Source organism: Pieris brassicae, chromosome 7 (assembly GCF_905147105.1).
Source record: "Pieris brassicae chromosome 7, ilPieBrab1.1, whole genome shotgun sequence".
Lineage (NCBI taxonomy): Eukaryota > Metazoa > Arthropoda > Insecta > Lepidoptera > Pieridae > Pieris > Pieris brassicae.
Window position 1 is genome coordinate 11783474 of NC_059671.1, and position 16084 is coordinate 11799557.

Below are 16084 nucleotides of genomic sequence, written 5' to 3' on the forward strand. Positions count from 1 at the left end.
ACGTTTTGTCTTCAGTCACCATGACCACGCACGCTGTAAAGCACGCGAAACGTCGAAAAAATTAAAAATTATGTAAAATAATTATAAGTTTATAATACATAGCTTCAAAAGTGTTTTCTTTAAATCTTGGTGTTATATGGGATAGTCGTTTAACGTAGAAGCTGCACATTGACATTACTAAGTCTAAACTATCTTCTATACTTGGAGTGCTGCGTGGTAGAGTGCGTTGCTTCCCAAAATCAGTCCGACTCATCATATATATTATTATGGTATAGCCACATATAGACTACTTAAACGAACTATAGGGCACTTCAGCGCCTACCAATCGTCATAAAATACAAATTATACAAAATAAATTATCGAAGACATTATACTATCACAATGAGTCACAGACACAGAACAGTCTCTGGGGTAGCATAGTAAAATATTACATTTTGGTATATACTAAGAGGTAGGCTAAGTAAAATCATAGTAAGGAGAAACGAAGTTCGCGGGGCATACATAATATTAGGGTGCATACCCTTTAATTATTTTTAAACTACCTAGACCTACTTAAATACAAAATATTTTCTTCATATGTCCACATTACCCCTGCCGACATGGCAGAGAAGATTTTAAAAATTCACTGCCTTTAATCCTTTTCGCCATTGAACTAAATAAATAAAACATTTATATTTTATACGGGGTATCGTAGGAACCAGCGAACACAATTGCGCAGACAACTACGGAGGATCTAAACCCTTCTCAGAAAGAGAGACAAAGCTCGCTCGGGGCGTAACTCCCATCCTTTAGTAAATTGCTATGAAATTAATGAATGTAATGTAACAGTTGAAGATACGTCTGGCTAAAGTCTCGGAACGTAACTACGACGATTTAGGAAATCGTCACGCTTATAAAACTGAGAAAGCATAAGCGAGCCAAATGTAAAGGCTCATCACGAGGTATACAGTAAATATAAAATATATGAAGTAGTTCTATTTAATTTAGATAAAAAGATTAAATCGTAATTATGGATTAAGCTAATCCTTCGTAATTAATACTTATTAAACGAAGTACTCAGTTCTTGAAAAAATGAAGGTATGGATACTTGTGTCTTTGTGCGCAGTGGCATTTGCCAAACATGAGATATACTCTGGGTACGTAACTTTGTGTTTTTTAAGTGGTGATTTTTGTCATCACTCATTTGTCAAAAAATAGTATAATTACACACAAATGGTTTTTCCCCAAGCTTTACTAGCACAGGACTGCCTGGTGTTTAATAAATATAATTTACAACGCTACATTTCCATTATGGGGCATTACAGTCCGCGTCTATTTCCTTGATTATAAACAAGTTTTTTTTAATATCACATTATAGGTGGAAGTCATACTACGTGGCTCCAGCTTCTCAAGAACAGCTGTCAATCTTGGGGTCTCTGGAGAGCAAATTAGACGTAGACTACTTCGTCCAACCAAGAGTAGACCGTGAAGGTGTAGCGTTGGTGAAACCTCGATACCAAGAAGAATTCCTTAATGTTCTGGCGAATAAAAACATATCTCATAGAGTTCACAGTGAAGATATCAAATCGTAAGATTTTTTAATTAGATTAGTATATTTTTTTCCAAAACGAATGGAATTTCTCGTCATATGGCGAAATTATTGGGATCGCCATATGACGAAAAAACCAATCCCGGTGTTTATCAATAGTGCTAATACAAATGTAGTGATAAGCCCACAGGAGCATTAAAGTTATATATTATTGTTTTTTGACACAGCCAGCTCGATATTGAAGATGAGCTTATTGAAGCGAGGCATGCAGAGTTCCGCGCTAGAAGCACACAGGAGAAACCTTACGATAATTATCTCCGATTGGACGCAGTAAGATATAATTTAAGCTCTGTATTTTGAAAATACATTTAAATAGGACAAAGATGACCTATTACACATTATATACAGTCAGGTTGTAGTTAATTATTACCACGATTTGATTACTTTTTCAACAACGAGCTCAAAATCAAGCCAAACTTTTATTTGACGGTTACTTAATGGACTTAGGAAAGATTCAAATCTCTTTCGATCCATTTGAGTAATAGTTCTTAATTTTTAAAGCACCTTATTGTCTTAAGCTAATAGAGCCGTATTAGCATAGTATTAACATTAGAAATAATTTAATGGTGAATGGCATATGTATCCAACACGGTTGTGGGTACCTGCATGTTGCACCCCGATGTATTCAACAAATTGTAATGCCTATCAAACTATTTAATCATCCTAGAAGTTATAGATATTTGTCGTGCAACGCTTTCAATGGAAAGTTGATTAAATTTTTAATTGCAAGCTGCCTTTGTAGCAGATAGTATTTAGAGTCCATAAGTTTGACAACAATTCTTAAATAATTTGAATCATTATATGACATTGGCTTGCCTTTTTTTATATGGCTGATTTGTGCGGATTTTCATAATTAACAAATCTAAATGTACTGATTTATTTCCAAATAAATTTGTTATTATTGTTATTTCTATAGCAACTCATTGAAACGGAAGAGTTCTAGAGTAAACCACCATTCTTTTTTCGAGTTGTCTACCTATATATAGATAAAAAATATCTATACGAGCCAAAATTGTACATTTAGCTTACTCATTCTTAGTTTTATAAGCGTGGTATCCTAAATCGTTGGATTTACGCCCCGATAGTATAGCCAGTCGTAGGCACTCTCTTCAACAGTTACAATGTATTCATTCGTTTCATAGAAATTAACATTTAATTATTTAAAGCACCCCGATGAACCGTGCCATATCAGCACAATATCTATAGATAGACAAATTTAAAAAAAAAATGTCTTGAGAAAATGATAGGAATTTTATTAGTAAAATGCAATCAAAACACGTAAGTGTGCGTGCGTACCTCATATAAACATAAGTCTTATATTTAAAAGGTCGAAGTCTAAGGCTAATGTAAGCTAGCGGCAGGTACACTTATTTTTAATATCACATAACCACGAGGGCTGCAGTCCTGATAATAACTTTACAGATATACAATTACATGGACGAGGTAGCCGCATACTACCCCAACATTGTCAAGCAAGTAACAGCTGGAAGATCCTTCGAGGGCCGTCCTATCAAGTACATGAAAATTTCTTCCACCAACTTCGAAGATAGGTCAAAATCCGTCATATTTGTCGATGCAACTTTGCACGCCAGGGAATGGATAACCACACCAGCTGCTGTTTATGCAATCCACAAGCTGGTTGAAGACAGAACTGATCCAGAACTTTTGGAGAACTTTGACTGGATAATCATGCCCGTGGCTAACCCAGATGGATACGAATATTCTCATACAAATGTAAGTTGTAACTTTATAAAAGACAGATAAACCTAACAGTACTTATTTTATTGATTTTTATTTTAGATTTTTAAACTGTTTGTTTTCATACGATTATTATGTACAAGAAAAAAACTCTTCGTTCCACAACTAAGCGTTTTAGAAACACTGTGTTTCACTTTGTGTGAACCACCTGCACACTGAAGTATTTCCAGACCAATTCGACTTAGGTTTCTTCGAGAAAAGAGCTTACCAATTCTAAGAAGGCCACTAAAGCACTCACGAGCCCTAGCATTGAGAATCCATGCGCGGCGGTATCGCTTAAAATCAGGCGAGCGTCGTGCCAGTTTGCTACCTGTCTATACTATTTTGTATAGTAATAAATTAATCCAACATTAATTAAATGGAACGATAACAATGTTAAAATATTGATAAAATATATGTAATTGACTACTATGATTATTTAGGAAATGATTGATGCTAGTTTAAATTAATCTTATCGGATTAATACGTATGCTACATTATTAATTGATGATAACAAATTTGTTACACTAATGTTTTACATTTTTGTAGTTATCCAATATCTACTAGTAATATGTTCACCAAAATCACCACTATTTATAAACTCTGGCTTTCCTATATTTACTTAAATATGCGAGTTATGTTAATTAATTTAAGATCCATAAACATATCCTTACTATAAACGAGCCCTAATTGACTTTGCCCTATTGATAATTCGGAAGCCACGGAATTTAAATAAAAAAAAATTGGCCGTAAAAATTCATAAATCAGAGTTATTGGAGCCAGTACAATAAGTATTACTGGCTCCAATAATGTAGATAACGGGGTAAAAATGTGTTCATTACACATTTGGTTATGGACGAATAATGAAATCATCAATTTCAGGAACGATTCTGGCGCAAAACACGTTCCACTGATCAATCTCCACTAAGCATTATGTGTCCCGGAGTCGATGGAAACCGGAACTTTGATATCCACTGGGCTACCGTAGGGACTAGCAATAACGCCTGCTCAGATACCTACGGAGGTTCTAAACCATTCTCAGAAATCGAGACCAGACTCGTACGGGACGTTCTTGAGGAGAACTTGAGCAGAATGATTCTGTATATCACGATTCATAGTTACGGAAGCATGATTCTGTACCCTTGGGGTCATGACGGAAGTCTCTCAAACAATGCTTTAGGTTTACACACGGTAGGAGTTGCAATGGCTGATGCAATTTACGGAAAGACCCTCCCAGTCTTTTCAAGATACAGGGTCGGGAATTCCTTGCTCGTAATTGGTTATGGCGCGTCTGGGGCTGCTGAAGACTATGCCCATTCTATCGGAGTTCCTCTGACTTATACTTATGAGTTACCCGGTCTTAGAAGAGGTCTGCAAGGGTTCCATCTTGACCCTAAATACGTCAGACCAGTTGCCGAGGAGACTTGGGAGGGCATTTCTGTAGGCGCGAAGAGAGCAAGAGAAATTGTGAGAAGTAAATAATGAAAATTGTGTCATTTTTATTAAATTGAATATATTTAAACAGTTGTTTTATTTACGCGAGAGTTATGTAACCTTACAATAGTTAAGTTACATATCAACCAATTTGTTTCGGAGGGAGGTCTGAGAACCTGGAGAATAGAACCACTGTCTTCGTCTGCATTAGGCGGTTTGAGTGGTGGGAAGATATCTGTGATCGGATCAAGAAGAGAGGAGATATTGATGTTAGCATCTTTTATGATCAGTGTATAATATACAATATTTACGTCATCTTGTTGTTGACAAGTTTGGTGCCAAATGCGGGATATCGCCGTGAAGCGTCGGTCGACATCTGGTGTGAAGTGGATTGGGACAATAGTCTTAGTTTTAATTTATTTGATAATTTGAATTTAAGTTAGAATTAAGATTGTGTTTTGTGTATTTGTCTAGTCATTCATATATATATATTTATTTATATGTTCAGGCAGAGTTGGGGGTAGAGTCTACGGTAGTTTTTCGACTCTACCGTAGAGTTTTTGGTAGAGTCGGAGGTAGAGTTGGATGTAGAAATGGTGCTAGAGTCATCGAATCTACCGTAGAGTTGGAGGTAGAGTCAGTTAGTAGAGACTGGCTGTCATGAAAAAAAGGAGGGAAAAGCCTTTGCTGTCCTCGGACAGCGAGGGCGAAGATGAGGTCAGGGTCCGCTAGAATTTAAGGAAGCGGGCCTTTTTAAAAAACCCAGTTAGAGGTGGAGACGAGGACGTGTCTCCTCCTCCTAAGGGTAAGCCGCCGAAGAAAGCGGCTTCCCACAAGGAAGGACTAGAGGAGGCAGAGGGAGAGTTGCGTGCTCTTGAGGCGAGCTCTCTCCCTGGTGAGAAAAAAAGTGTTGGTGGGGGCCATCCGCAAGGTGGGGCCTCCTCAAGTGCAGCTGTGGCCCCGAATGGGGCCCCGTCTTCGTGGGAAGACTATGAGGATGATGTGATCCTCCTGGGGGTGCCGCAAATCAAGGAGAGATCGGTTGCTCGGGTTCGCCGCATCATAGAGATTGCGACGAAGTCGGGTAACCTCAAGGGCACCTTCATCCGCGACCTGAAGGTTGCGGCTAGGGAAATCGGCGAGATGGTGGAGGATCTCGCCGATAGATGCCTGAAAGGGGAAGAGGGTAGGAGCCTCCAGAGGGACAATAATCTCCTGAGGGCCCAAGTTAAAGACCTAGGCCTTGAGCTGGCGGCTCTCAGAAGAGAATTCAATGAGCGCACTGCGCACTTTGCGCAGTCGAAGGAAAACCCTGTTCCCAACCCGGTGGAGAGCTCCTTCACACCGGATGCCCTCCGTCCATTGACGGAGGGCCTTTTAGACGGGGTGAGGGAGAGCCTGATGGGGGAGCTGATGAGGGCTGTGGGTGGCATGCTCGATGCCAAGATAGCGGGGATCGGGGACAGGCTCCTCCCTGAGCCTGTGATGCGTCCCCCGCTGGCGGCATCAGCCCGCGGCCCCCAGGGGGCTCAGGTGGCTTCAGATCAGTCGGGGCCCCGGGGCAAGAGAGCCCCTGAGGGTCTCGCAGGGGTCGAGGCCCACGGGGTCTCAAACGTCTCGGGGCCCAAGGGCCCCGGAAGAAATATTCCGGCTATGGAGAAATCGGCTGGAGGGGTCTCTTTAGAGAAGCCTCCAGTGGGTGGAAGCTGGGCGACAGTGGCCGGGAAAAAGAAAAAGAAGAGTAAGGGGAAGAAGCCGGAAAGTCTTCCCGCTGTACCCGCTCTTACTGCTCAGGGTGGTATAGGTCCTCTGGCGGGGCAGTCGGTGGTTGCGCAGAAGTCTGTTGGGGTGCGGTCTTCCGCACAACTGCTGCAGTGGTTATCACACTGCTGCAGGGGGCGGTGGAGCGGGGAGTCACCTACGCTGCTGCTTTATCCAAGGCCAGGAAGGCTATCAGTCTGACTTGGGCATAGAGCGTGTTGGTATCCGGGTGACAGCGACCGGAGCTCGGATGCTGGAGGTGCCTGGAGAAGGCAGGGAGGAGAAAGCCAACCGCCTAGCGGAAAGATTGAGAGTGGTGCTGTCGGAGAAGGCCTTGGTGGGGAGGACCGTCAAGTGTACGGATCTCCGCATCAGAGACCTTGATGACAGTGTCACTGAGAGGGACGTGATAGAGGCGGTGGCTGCCATGGGGGGGTGCCCAGTGACCGCCATTAAACCTGGGAGCTTGTTGCTTTCGCCAATAAGGTAAAGAACGGGAGGCTCCTCATTGGGTGGAGTTCCTGCCGGGTGGAAATCCGGGAGAACCGTCCATTGAGGTGATATAAGTGCCAAAAGCTGGGTCACGTACGGGCGACATGTGACTCAGTGGTGGACCTGGTGGAGGTTTGCCACCGATGTGGGGCTGCGGGCCATAAGGCCAATGAATGCAGCTCAAAAGAGTTACATTGTGTGGTTTGTTCAGAGGCCGGGAAGCCGGCGGACCACAAAATGGCAGGTAGGGCCTGCAACCCTCCAAGGCTCAGAAGGGCCCCGTATGCCCTTAAAGCGTCCAGCACGGTGGTAAGGAACACTCCCATGGAGGTTGGTCTGGAGCTGTCAAACAAATAAAATGGTTCACAGCGACACTAGCCTCTTACAAGGGAATTTAAGACGCTCCGCTGCGGCTCAGGACTTGTTCCTGCAGTCGATGGCGGAGTGCCGCATGGACCTCCTCTCTCTCTAAGAGAGAGAGGTTCCGGGTTTGTTCTTGCTGATTGGGGGGACTGGACGCTTGTTGGAGCGTTTTCCCCCAATCAGCGTCAAAGCCATTTCGAGGATTTCCTTGACGCCATGGGCTTGGCCGTACAGAGGGCACTTTCGCGCCCCCTTATCCTCATGGGAGACCTAAATGCGAGGTCTCCCACTTGGGGTGACAGGGTGTCGTGTCGGAGGGGCCCGGTTCTGGAGGAGTGGGCGGCGGAGTTGGGCCTCGTTTTCCTAAATGAGGGAACGGAGCCCGCCTGCGTCCGCCCGCAGTTCAAGGGTCGATGTGACCCTTGCTTCTGCGGCGGCGGCCCGAGTTATGACGGCGTGGAGCGTTCTGGACGAAGTGGAGACCCTATCGGATCACCGATATTCCGGTTGTGGGTCTCTACTTGTGGGGAGTGCGGGGCCAGACTCCCCAGAGTCGGAAGAGCTTCCCCCGCTGGTCGGTACGTCGACTGGACCGCCAGATTGCGGAGGAGATGGCCATTATAGAGGGGTGGTGTGCGCCCACTAGTGTTGTGGATGTGGATGAAGGAGCTGGCGAACTGGGTCTGAGTCTCCGAAGGGTGTCGAATGCGGCAATGCCCAAATGGAAGCCGCCGAAGGGGAGGAGAGCGGTCTACTGGTGGACGTCGGAGATTGGCAATCTCCGTGGCGTATGTAGCGAGGCCAGAAGGGCCTACTACAGGAGTCAGAGGAGGAGGAGAGATGGTCCCGATGTCACGGAGGGCCTTCGCTCTATCTATAATGATCGCAAGAGGGCTCTCCGGGGCGCTATTTGTGAGGCAAAGGAAAGGGCCCATCAGGAGGTGCTCCGGGGACTGGATGATGATCCGTGGGGGCACCCCTACCGATCAGCTCGTAAAAGGCTGAAAGGTGCGGGAATGCCTCTTGTTGAGAGTCTGGAGCCGGCCTTTCTGGACAGAGTGGTGGCGGACCTGTTTCCTTTGCCTCCCGACATTGTCCCTCCGTGTATGGCGGCGACTGTAGTGGAAGCTGTACTGGAGGAGAGGGTGAGATGGCTCCGGAAGTTTCTGACATAGAGATGGAGGCTATCTTGACCCGTCTCAAGGCCCGCATGAAAGCTCCTGGCCCGGATGGTGTACATGCGCGTGTCCTGGCAGTAGTCTTCCCTCATATGGAGGTCTCCGTCCGGGAGCTGTACACTGCATGTTTACGCAGTGGACGGTCCCCGGTGACTTGGAAGACGGGACGACTGTGTCTCGTGCGCAAGGAGGGGCGCTCGGCAGACAGTTCGGCGGCTTACCGCCCTATCGTCCTCTTGGATGAGGCGGGCAAGGCGCTGGAGTGGGTTGTGGCGTCTCGATTGTGCCGGCACCTCTCTGTTGAGGGGCCAGATCTGATCGAGGCGCAGTACGGCTTCCGAGCGGGACGGTCGACGCTTGATGCTGTTTGGGACCTGAGGTCCCACACAAGTGGGGTAGTGGACGGGGGGGGGGAGGGAATTGGCAGTATCGTTAGATATTGCGAATACCTTCAATAGTCTCCCTTTTGGTGTGATCAGAGAGGCACTTGAGTTTTTCGAGGTCCCACTGTATCTGCGCCAAATAGTGGGGGACTATTTTGCGGAAAGATGGATCGTGTACTCCTACATGGAGGGCACGATCTCCTACCACCCTGTGCGGTGTGGGGTTCCTCAAAACTCAGTCCTTGGGCCGCTTCTGTGGGACATGGCCTACGATTGGGTGTTGAGGGGCGCGCTTCTTCCGGGATTGCGCGTCTTCTGCTATGCAGACGACACCCTCGGCCCACCCAACGGGGCAAGTTATGGGGAGGTGGCTCGACTCGCAACGGTCGGCACCTCCCTTGTTGTGAGACGGATAAGGGCCCTGGGCCTTAGGGTGTCTCTTGAAAAAACGGACGCCCTATTGTTCCATGGCCCTAGGAATGGTCCACCTCCTGGGGCGGTCTTGATGGTGGAAGGAGTGGGGGTTCCAGTGGCGTCCAAGATGAAGTATCTTGGTCTCGTCTTGGATGGCCGCTGGAACTTCGAGGCCCACTTTGAAGCTCTCGGGGGGAAGGTTGTTGGGGGCGGCGGGGGCGCTTGCAAGGCTATCGCCGAATATTGGGGGCCCTAAGCAGAGTGTGCGGAGGCTGTACTGCGGAATCATACGCAGTATGGCATTGTATGGGGCCCCTGTATGGGATGATAGGCTGAGGGCGAGGAACCGCACCCTACTCAGGAGGCCACAGCGAGTGATGGCAGTTCGGGCGGCTCGATGCTACCGGACCGTCTCGTTCGAGGCGGCGTGCCTGTTGGCGGGGACTCCCCCCTGGGAGTTAGAGGCGTTGGCCCTAGGCGACCTGTATCGTCTCAAGTGTGAGACTAGGGCAGGTGGCCGATGGGCTGAACTGGTCGCACCGGCACCGGAGGCAAGCCAGGGAGGCCACCTTTAATAGATGGGCCCATGATCTGGCTATGCCTAGGGCGGGAGTCTGCACCATGGAGGCGATTCACCCATGCCTACGGGAATGGGTGAATCGCCCGAGTGAAGCCGTGTCCTTTCGGATGGCGCAGATACTGTCTGGGCATGGGTGCTTTGGGCGGTATCTGTACAAGGTGGCGAGGCGGGAAACCCTTCCCATCTGCCACCATTGTGGTGCCCCAGAGGACACGGCGGAGCACACCCTGGCCGATTGTGCCACTTGGTCGGGGCAACGCCATGACCTAGTGTCGGTCGTCGGGACGGACCTCTCGCTACCGAGCGTTGTTGCAGCAATGCTTGGTAGCCAAGAGGCATGGCGTGCGGTGGCCTTCTTCTGTGAGCATGTCCTGCTGCAGAAGGAGGCTGCCAAACGTCAGCGGGAGGAGCGTGGCGATGGCGGGGGTGCGGGGGCAAGACGCTAGGAGCGTTTGCCCAACAGTATCCCCCTGCGCCGTCGCTGAGCCCGTATGCAGTCATATTCGCCTGAGTTCCCTGGGTTGAATGCCTAGTGCGACCCCCGGGGGACTCAATGCGGTGCCAGACGTCATTCTTTCAGAATGAATGTGTCCGGCATAGCAGGCGATATGGAGGGCTCAGGAGGAAATTTTAGTGGGTCGGGTTTCTCCCCTCTGATTAGCAGAGGGATAAGAGTTAACCATCCCCACAGTCCCCGCGATAGCGACTGCATGCGCTCGCGGGCCTGCAGTTGTGCATTTTTACCTCCTTCATAAAAAAAAAATAAAAAAAAGTTAAGTTACATATATATGTTTTAGTAAATAATTAGAAGCACCAACCACATGTAAGCTATCGGCGCACATATGTCACTAAAAACCATACACAACATGGAGCCTCATAAATTGTAATACAACATTCTTGATTCCGATCCGAAAAATTGTCGACTTCAATTGTATTGAATTGAGACTTAGAGTTATTACCCTGCGATGAGCCAAATTACTTGTTGTTACCATCGTAACTCATCATGTTTTAAACTACTAAAGCCAGTTATTACTTCAAACAAAGTGTTTTATTTGATGTCCATACAAAAAACCACCACCAAACTTATTTCTAGTGATCAAGCTTTTAGGAAAGTATTGACTTCAAACTTGGCGATTAAGAAGAGTAGCGGCGAGTTTCTTGCCACTTCTTCTCATCCGCTATACGCCCTTGACTTACGAACTGGTAGTAAATGTTAATTTAGAATTAATTTAACCTTTTAGATTTAATCTTTTCTGTTGACGTTCATAAGTGTACGTAGTTACTATATGAATAAAGTTATTTTGATTTTGAGTTTATCACACACATAGATATTAAAAAAAAAATACAGTACGGTTCATTAAACCTAAAGACATTAAATAACCTTCCGAGTCCAGAGAGTCCTTAGTAACCGCCTCCAACACCACATTTCCAGAGTATTGATTCTCCTTTAAGATGTCCGCGTTGTCCAGAATTCAGCGCTATAAAGGAAAATGGGAACCAGAGTTTCAACCAACTTCTTCTTTTTCTTTTAAAGAAATATTTCGGTACTTCCAATAAACACAACAGTTGCATCTTTGGTCATCTGGGTTCTTCTTCGGATTTTGTTTTTATTTTTATTTTATTTTACTGAAAAGTTTGCCAACGCTCTGCACACTGATACATTGGTTGTATGTAACTAAAAAATATAATTTTTAATGTGACAAGCACTTGAAGGGAAAATTACATACATATATATCATATTACATACATATATATATAGAGATCATACAAATATTAAACAAAACAATCATAAGACAAAACAATTACCAATTTTCGCTTCCTCCTTGACTGCTTATCAGAAAACTAATGTATAAAGGTATTTAAACTTGTCCATTATTTAGATCTTTATATCTTTCAGTTTACCAGTCCTTCTTAGTTTTCGATTATCATCACTTTAGGTTTATTTTTGATTAGAACAAACTTTTCATATACTGTTTACACTCTCTGAATTACTTCGACTATGTCGTATTCAATTGATGCCAATAGCGTGGTGTCGTCGGTATACTGCTGATTTTTATTCCATCAATTGTCTCATCCATCTACGGCTGCTTACGTTATATGTTCCCCATATATAATAAACATTATGGGGATAATGTGCAGTCTTTCCGCACTCCCCTTTTATTTGAGGAACAGAAATCGGAGATTTAAATTTGCTCCGCTATTCCGAGGTTTGTGACAGCTTCAATTATTTTAACCTAAGGCTAAGGAATGGCTCAGGCTTTTCTAAGTCAGTTTATATGACATGTAATCATAATTTTAACTGTACTTTTTCACGCAGCACATTTATATTCAAAAGTTGGATGGAATCTCAAACTTATCGCAATTGATAATATTGATGATTGAGGTGTTAATCATAAATAAAAGTGATTGGTAATTTAAACGTATTTAAAAATGTTATAGATTAAAAAAAATTGATCGGTTCTTATCATCTCTTGAATATAATTACAAATTTACGAATAAAAAATTGTTGTATATTGTGAACAATGAAGACTTTAGTACTTTTATGTTTAGTGTCGAGTATCTTTGCCAAGCACGAAGAATATATAGGGTATGTATTTAATTTATCGTCTGTGGAAAAATATAGTTAATTTAGATTTGTTGGTAAATTGTATGAAGTTAATCTGGATTCAACTGCAGACAATTATATGGATTAATGAATATAATGTGCAAAAAAATATATTTGCTCGTAGATTTCTTTTATGTCCGACGAAGTTCCATACACAATTTTATTATACAATGAAATTCCAATTTTTTACTACTTCATACTATCGAAAATTCTATAAAATTTTCTAATTATTTGTTAATGACTGACAAGAAGGATAATATTTTTTATTAATTACAGATGAACTTAGCTGTACAACCTTATTCTGCTTCAAATAGCAAATTTTCAATCTTTACTTAACCAATTTAGTTTAGTGGATTGCGGGCATTATAACTATCAATATTTATGGCTTACGTTTCAATTATACGTATGATATTATAGATGGAAGTCCTACTACGTAGCTCCGTCAACCATGGACCAGCTGGAGTCCCTCGGGTCAATGATTCCCAGCTTTGATCTGGACTTTCTGAGCCAAGCTACCACAGACCGTGAAGGCCTAGTTCTTGTGAAACCTGAACACCAAGTTCACTTTATAAATGCATTGGAAAGTGAAGGTATACAGTACTGGTTACATAAGGATGATGTAAAGGCGTAAGTATATATTGATATAAATATCATAATTCTTGTACCGATAGTTACCACTTAATTAAGGGAGATACATTTGTTTGACTGTTTAAATAAATGTTTCAGTGTGAATTTATTTCTAACAATTAAAAAAAATATATATTGTAAATATATCAGACGCTGGGACCGGCTATTACAATTACAATTTTGTCGTGACCTTATACGACATTAAAAACCTTTTGTTTTAATATTATTTATGTACAATTTAAAACACAGATAAAACCAACATATTTTTTTTAAATTGTCGATAATGGCAATCTGACGACAAATGATAAATTAAGACATTTATTTTACTTAGATTAACAGCATAAGGTAGTGTATTATATACTAAGCCGATTTTTATAAGATAACATTTATTGACATAAATGGTCAAAGTCCGCTTTTTTAGGTTAGGACAATTTTTATAATATGCACAGAGATAATAGAAAGTTTAAATTATCTATAATAATCGCATTAATTGATTAATGAGTATATATTTTTTAATGCTTCCACCAAATTTAATAGGTGTGAAAAATAAAACAACCAAGACTCACCCAATTTTCTCGTAAGTACTAAAGGCGCGTCTTATTATTCGAACACGTCTCACATGTTTTAAATAAAATATTTCTAAAAAGATAAATATCATACACATTGATAAATAATTATTAATTTTATTTCTATAGTCAACTAGATTTGGATGATGAGGACATGGAAACCAACAGCAAAAACACTCCTCCCAAGGGAGAAATGGCGTATGATAGATACCAGCGCTTGGAAGTGGTTAGTGTTAAATCTAAAATATTATCAGAATAATAGCTCACAGTTATGAACATGAGCGGATTTGACAATGGCATCAGACTGGGTCACAGAGACAGTTTAAAACTGTTATGTTATGTGCCGGCAGAAATGTGGATCTTGATTGGTGTGTTCGAATATCCTTTGGATACTTCTAGCATACCGACATTAAAGCACCTCTTCGTTGATTGACTTGTAATACACCTATATTTAGTATTGTTTGACACGTTTCAGATATACGCTTACCTGGACCGAATTGCGGAGCAGTATCCCAATCTAGTTAAGCTAGAGACGCCCGCGCATTCATTTGAGGGTCGTCCCATTAAATACCTGAAAATATCTTCCACTAACTTCGAGGACGAATCTAAGTCAATAGTTTTCATTGAGGCAGCAATTCATGCGAGGGAATGGATAACTCCGCCAGTGGCGACATATGCTATCCACAAACTTGTAGAGAACGTGACAAATGCTGATATGATTGAAGAATTTGATTGGATCATTTTGCCTGTTGCCAATCCGGATGGATATGCTATTACTCATAATGGTGTAAGTTTGCATTTTATGAAACAAATAAGAAAACAAATCTTACTTCATTTGCAAATTGTAGCAAAAAAAAGATACAGAGGCATTCTTTAAATTAAATTGTAATAATTTTTATATTGTTCAATCCGGTATCATTATTTCACTAAATTTTCAATTAACAGACTCGTTTCTGGCGCAAAACCCGCTCAACTGACCATGAGGAAGGTGAACGCTGCCCTGGCGTTGATGGAAACCGCAATTTTGATTTCTTATGGAATACTGTTGGTGTCAGTTCCGATCCTTGTGCGAACACCTATCCTGGCCGCAAAGTTTTCTCAGAGGTAGAAACAAGGGTCATCCGGGACATCCTTCATGAGAATCTGAATAGAATGGTCATGTACCTTAGCATGCATAGTTACGGCAGCATGGTTTTGTACTCGTGGGGCCACGATGGAAGTCTATCAAACTACGCTTTTGCTCAGCAGACAACAGCTGTTAATATGATTACGGCCATTCAGGTTAAAAAATTACCGGAGTTTCCAAATTACACAGCTGGAAATTCTAAGTTAGTGGTTGGATATGCTATTTCTGGGTCCTCTCAAGATTACGCGCACTATATAGGTATTCCACTGGCATTTACATATGAATTGCCTGGTCTCGGTAGAGGACTTTTGGGTTTCTCTCTCAGTGCAAGGTACATTAGTCATGTAGTGGACGAAACTTGGGATGGCATTGTAGTTGGTGCAAGACGCGCAAGACAGCTGTATGGACCCAATCCGTTTAAGTATTAATAGAAATGTTAACAGTCATACCAGAACTAGTAAAATTTATTAATTACAAGTGAGCAGGGTCCATTTACTTCTCGCATTGCAGATAATACAAAAATTAAATAATGTTTATAAAGATTTATTGAGTTTTGTTAACTCTACTACTCTTCCTTGCATAATTTACGCTAAAAACACTCATTGTCGAAGTCTCTTTGAAGACACTAGTTATTAGGAAGGAAAGTCTAAATTAGCCTCCAAGGGTCTTGATGTGGTCGGCAAACGCAATTTCATTCCGGGCCATCACTTTCGACTTCGTAAAGCGCAATTTCGCCCCCACGTGGAGGGCTGTTCTTACTTCTGGGCGGGAACAAATTAAAAAGTAAAAGGAATGACTCGGTGAGTTTTTCAACACAATTAATTATATTCATTGCGTAGAGATGTGGGGTCTCTCGGCATCTTCTATTACATTAACCATGCCGAGTGTTCAGAGGACTTTTTCGAATGAATACCAGCAGCTCGAGGCAGAATACGACATTCCTACCGTATCGACTCGTCTGTCGTTCCATAACTAAGCGTTATTTTAGGCAGCTTTTCCGCGCACCACCACTATTTTGAATCTCTCCGAAGTATTTTTCTTCCGCGAAGGGTCTTTCAAGAAAAGCATGAGCAGGCATTAAATGTTTCTGTTCTATAAAAAAAGTAGGTTTTAATAAAAAATGTCTTTACTTAAGCGAAGTCACATCGGCTGTCTCGCAGATCCAAGCTTATTATTAATAAATATTATTATATTTATGTAACCAATAAGATAATTTGTATACATAGAATT

The 16084-nt window shown here is 42.9% G+C and overlaps 2 protein-coding genes across 2 annotated transcripts; both read left to right on the forward strand.

The window, feature by feature from the left end:
• Positions 1-1065: 1065 nt before the first annotated feature.
• LOC123712356 (carboxypeptidase B-like) lies at positions 1066-4847 on the forward strand. Its single transcript, XM_045665392.1, has 5 exons — positions 1066-1136; positions 1358-1567; positions 1756-1858; positions 3011-3322; positions 4208-4847. The coding sequence occupies exons 1-5, from the start codon at positions 1072-1074 to the stop codon at positions 4805-4807; spliced, it is 1290 nt and encodes a 429-aa protein (XP_045521348.1). The 5' UTR covers positions 1066-1071; the 3' UTR covers positions 4808-4847.
• A 7561-nt stretch (positions 4848-12408) lies between these two features.
• Positions 12409-15396, forward strand: LOC123711820 (carboxypeptidase B-like). Its single transcript, XM_045664643.1, has 5 exons — positions 12409-12517; positions 12953-13162; positions 13858-13954; positions 14204-14515; positions 14674-15396. Exons 1-5 carry the CDS (start codon positions 12453-12455, stop codon positions 15280-15282), a joined length of 1293 nt encoding a protein of 430 aa, XP_045520599.1. The 5' UTR covers positions 12409-12452; the 3' UTR covers positions 15283-15396.
• Positions 15397-16084: the final 688 nt, after the last annotated feature.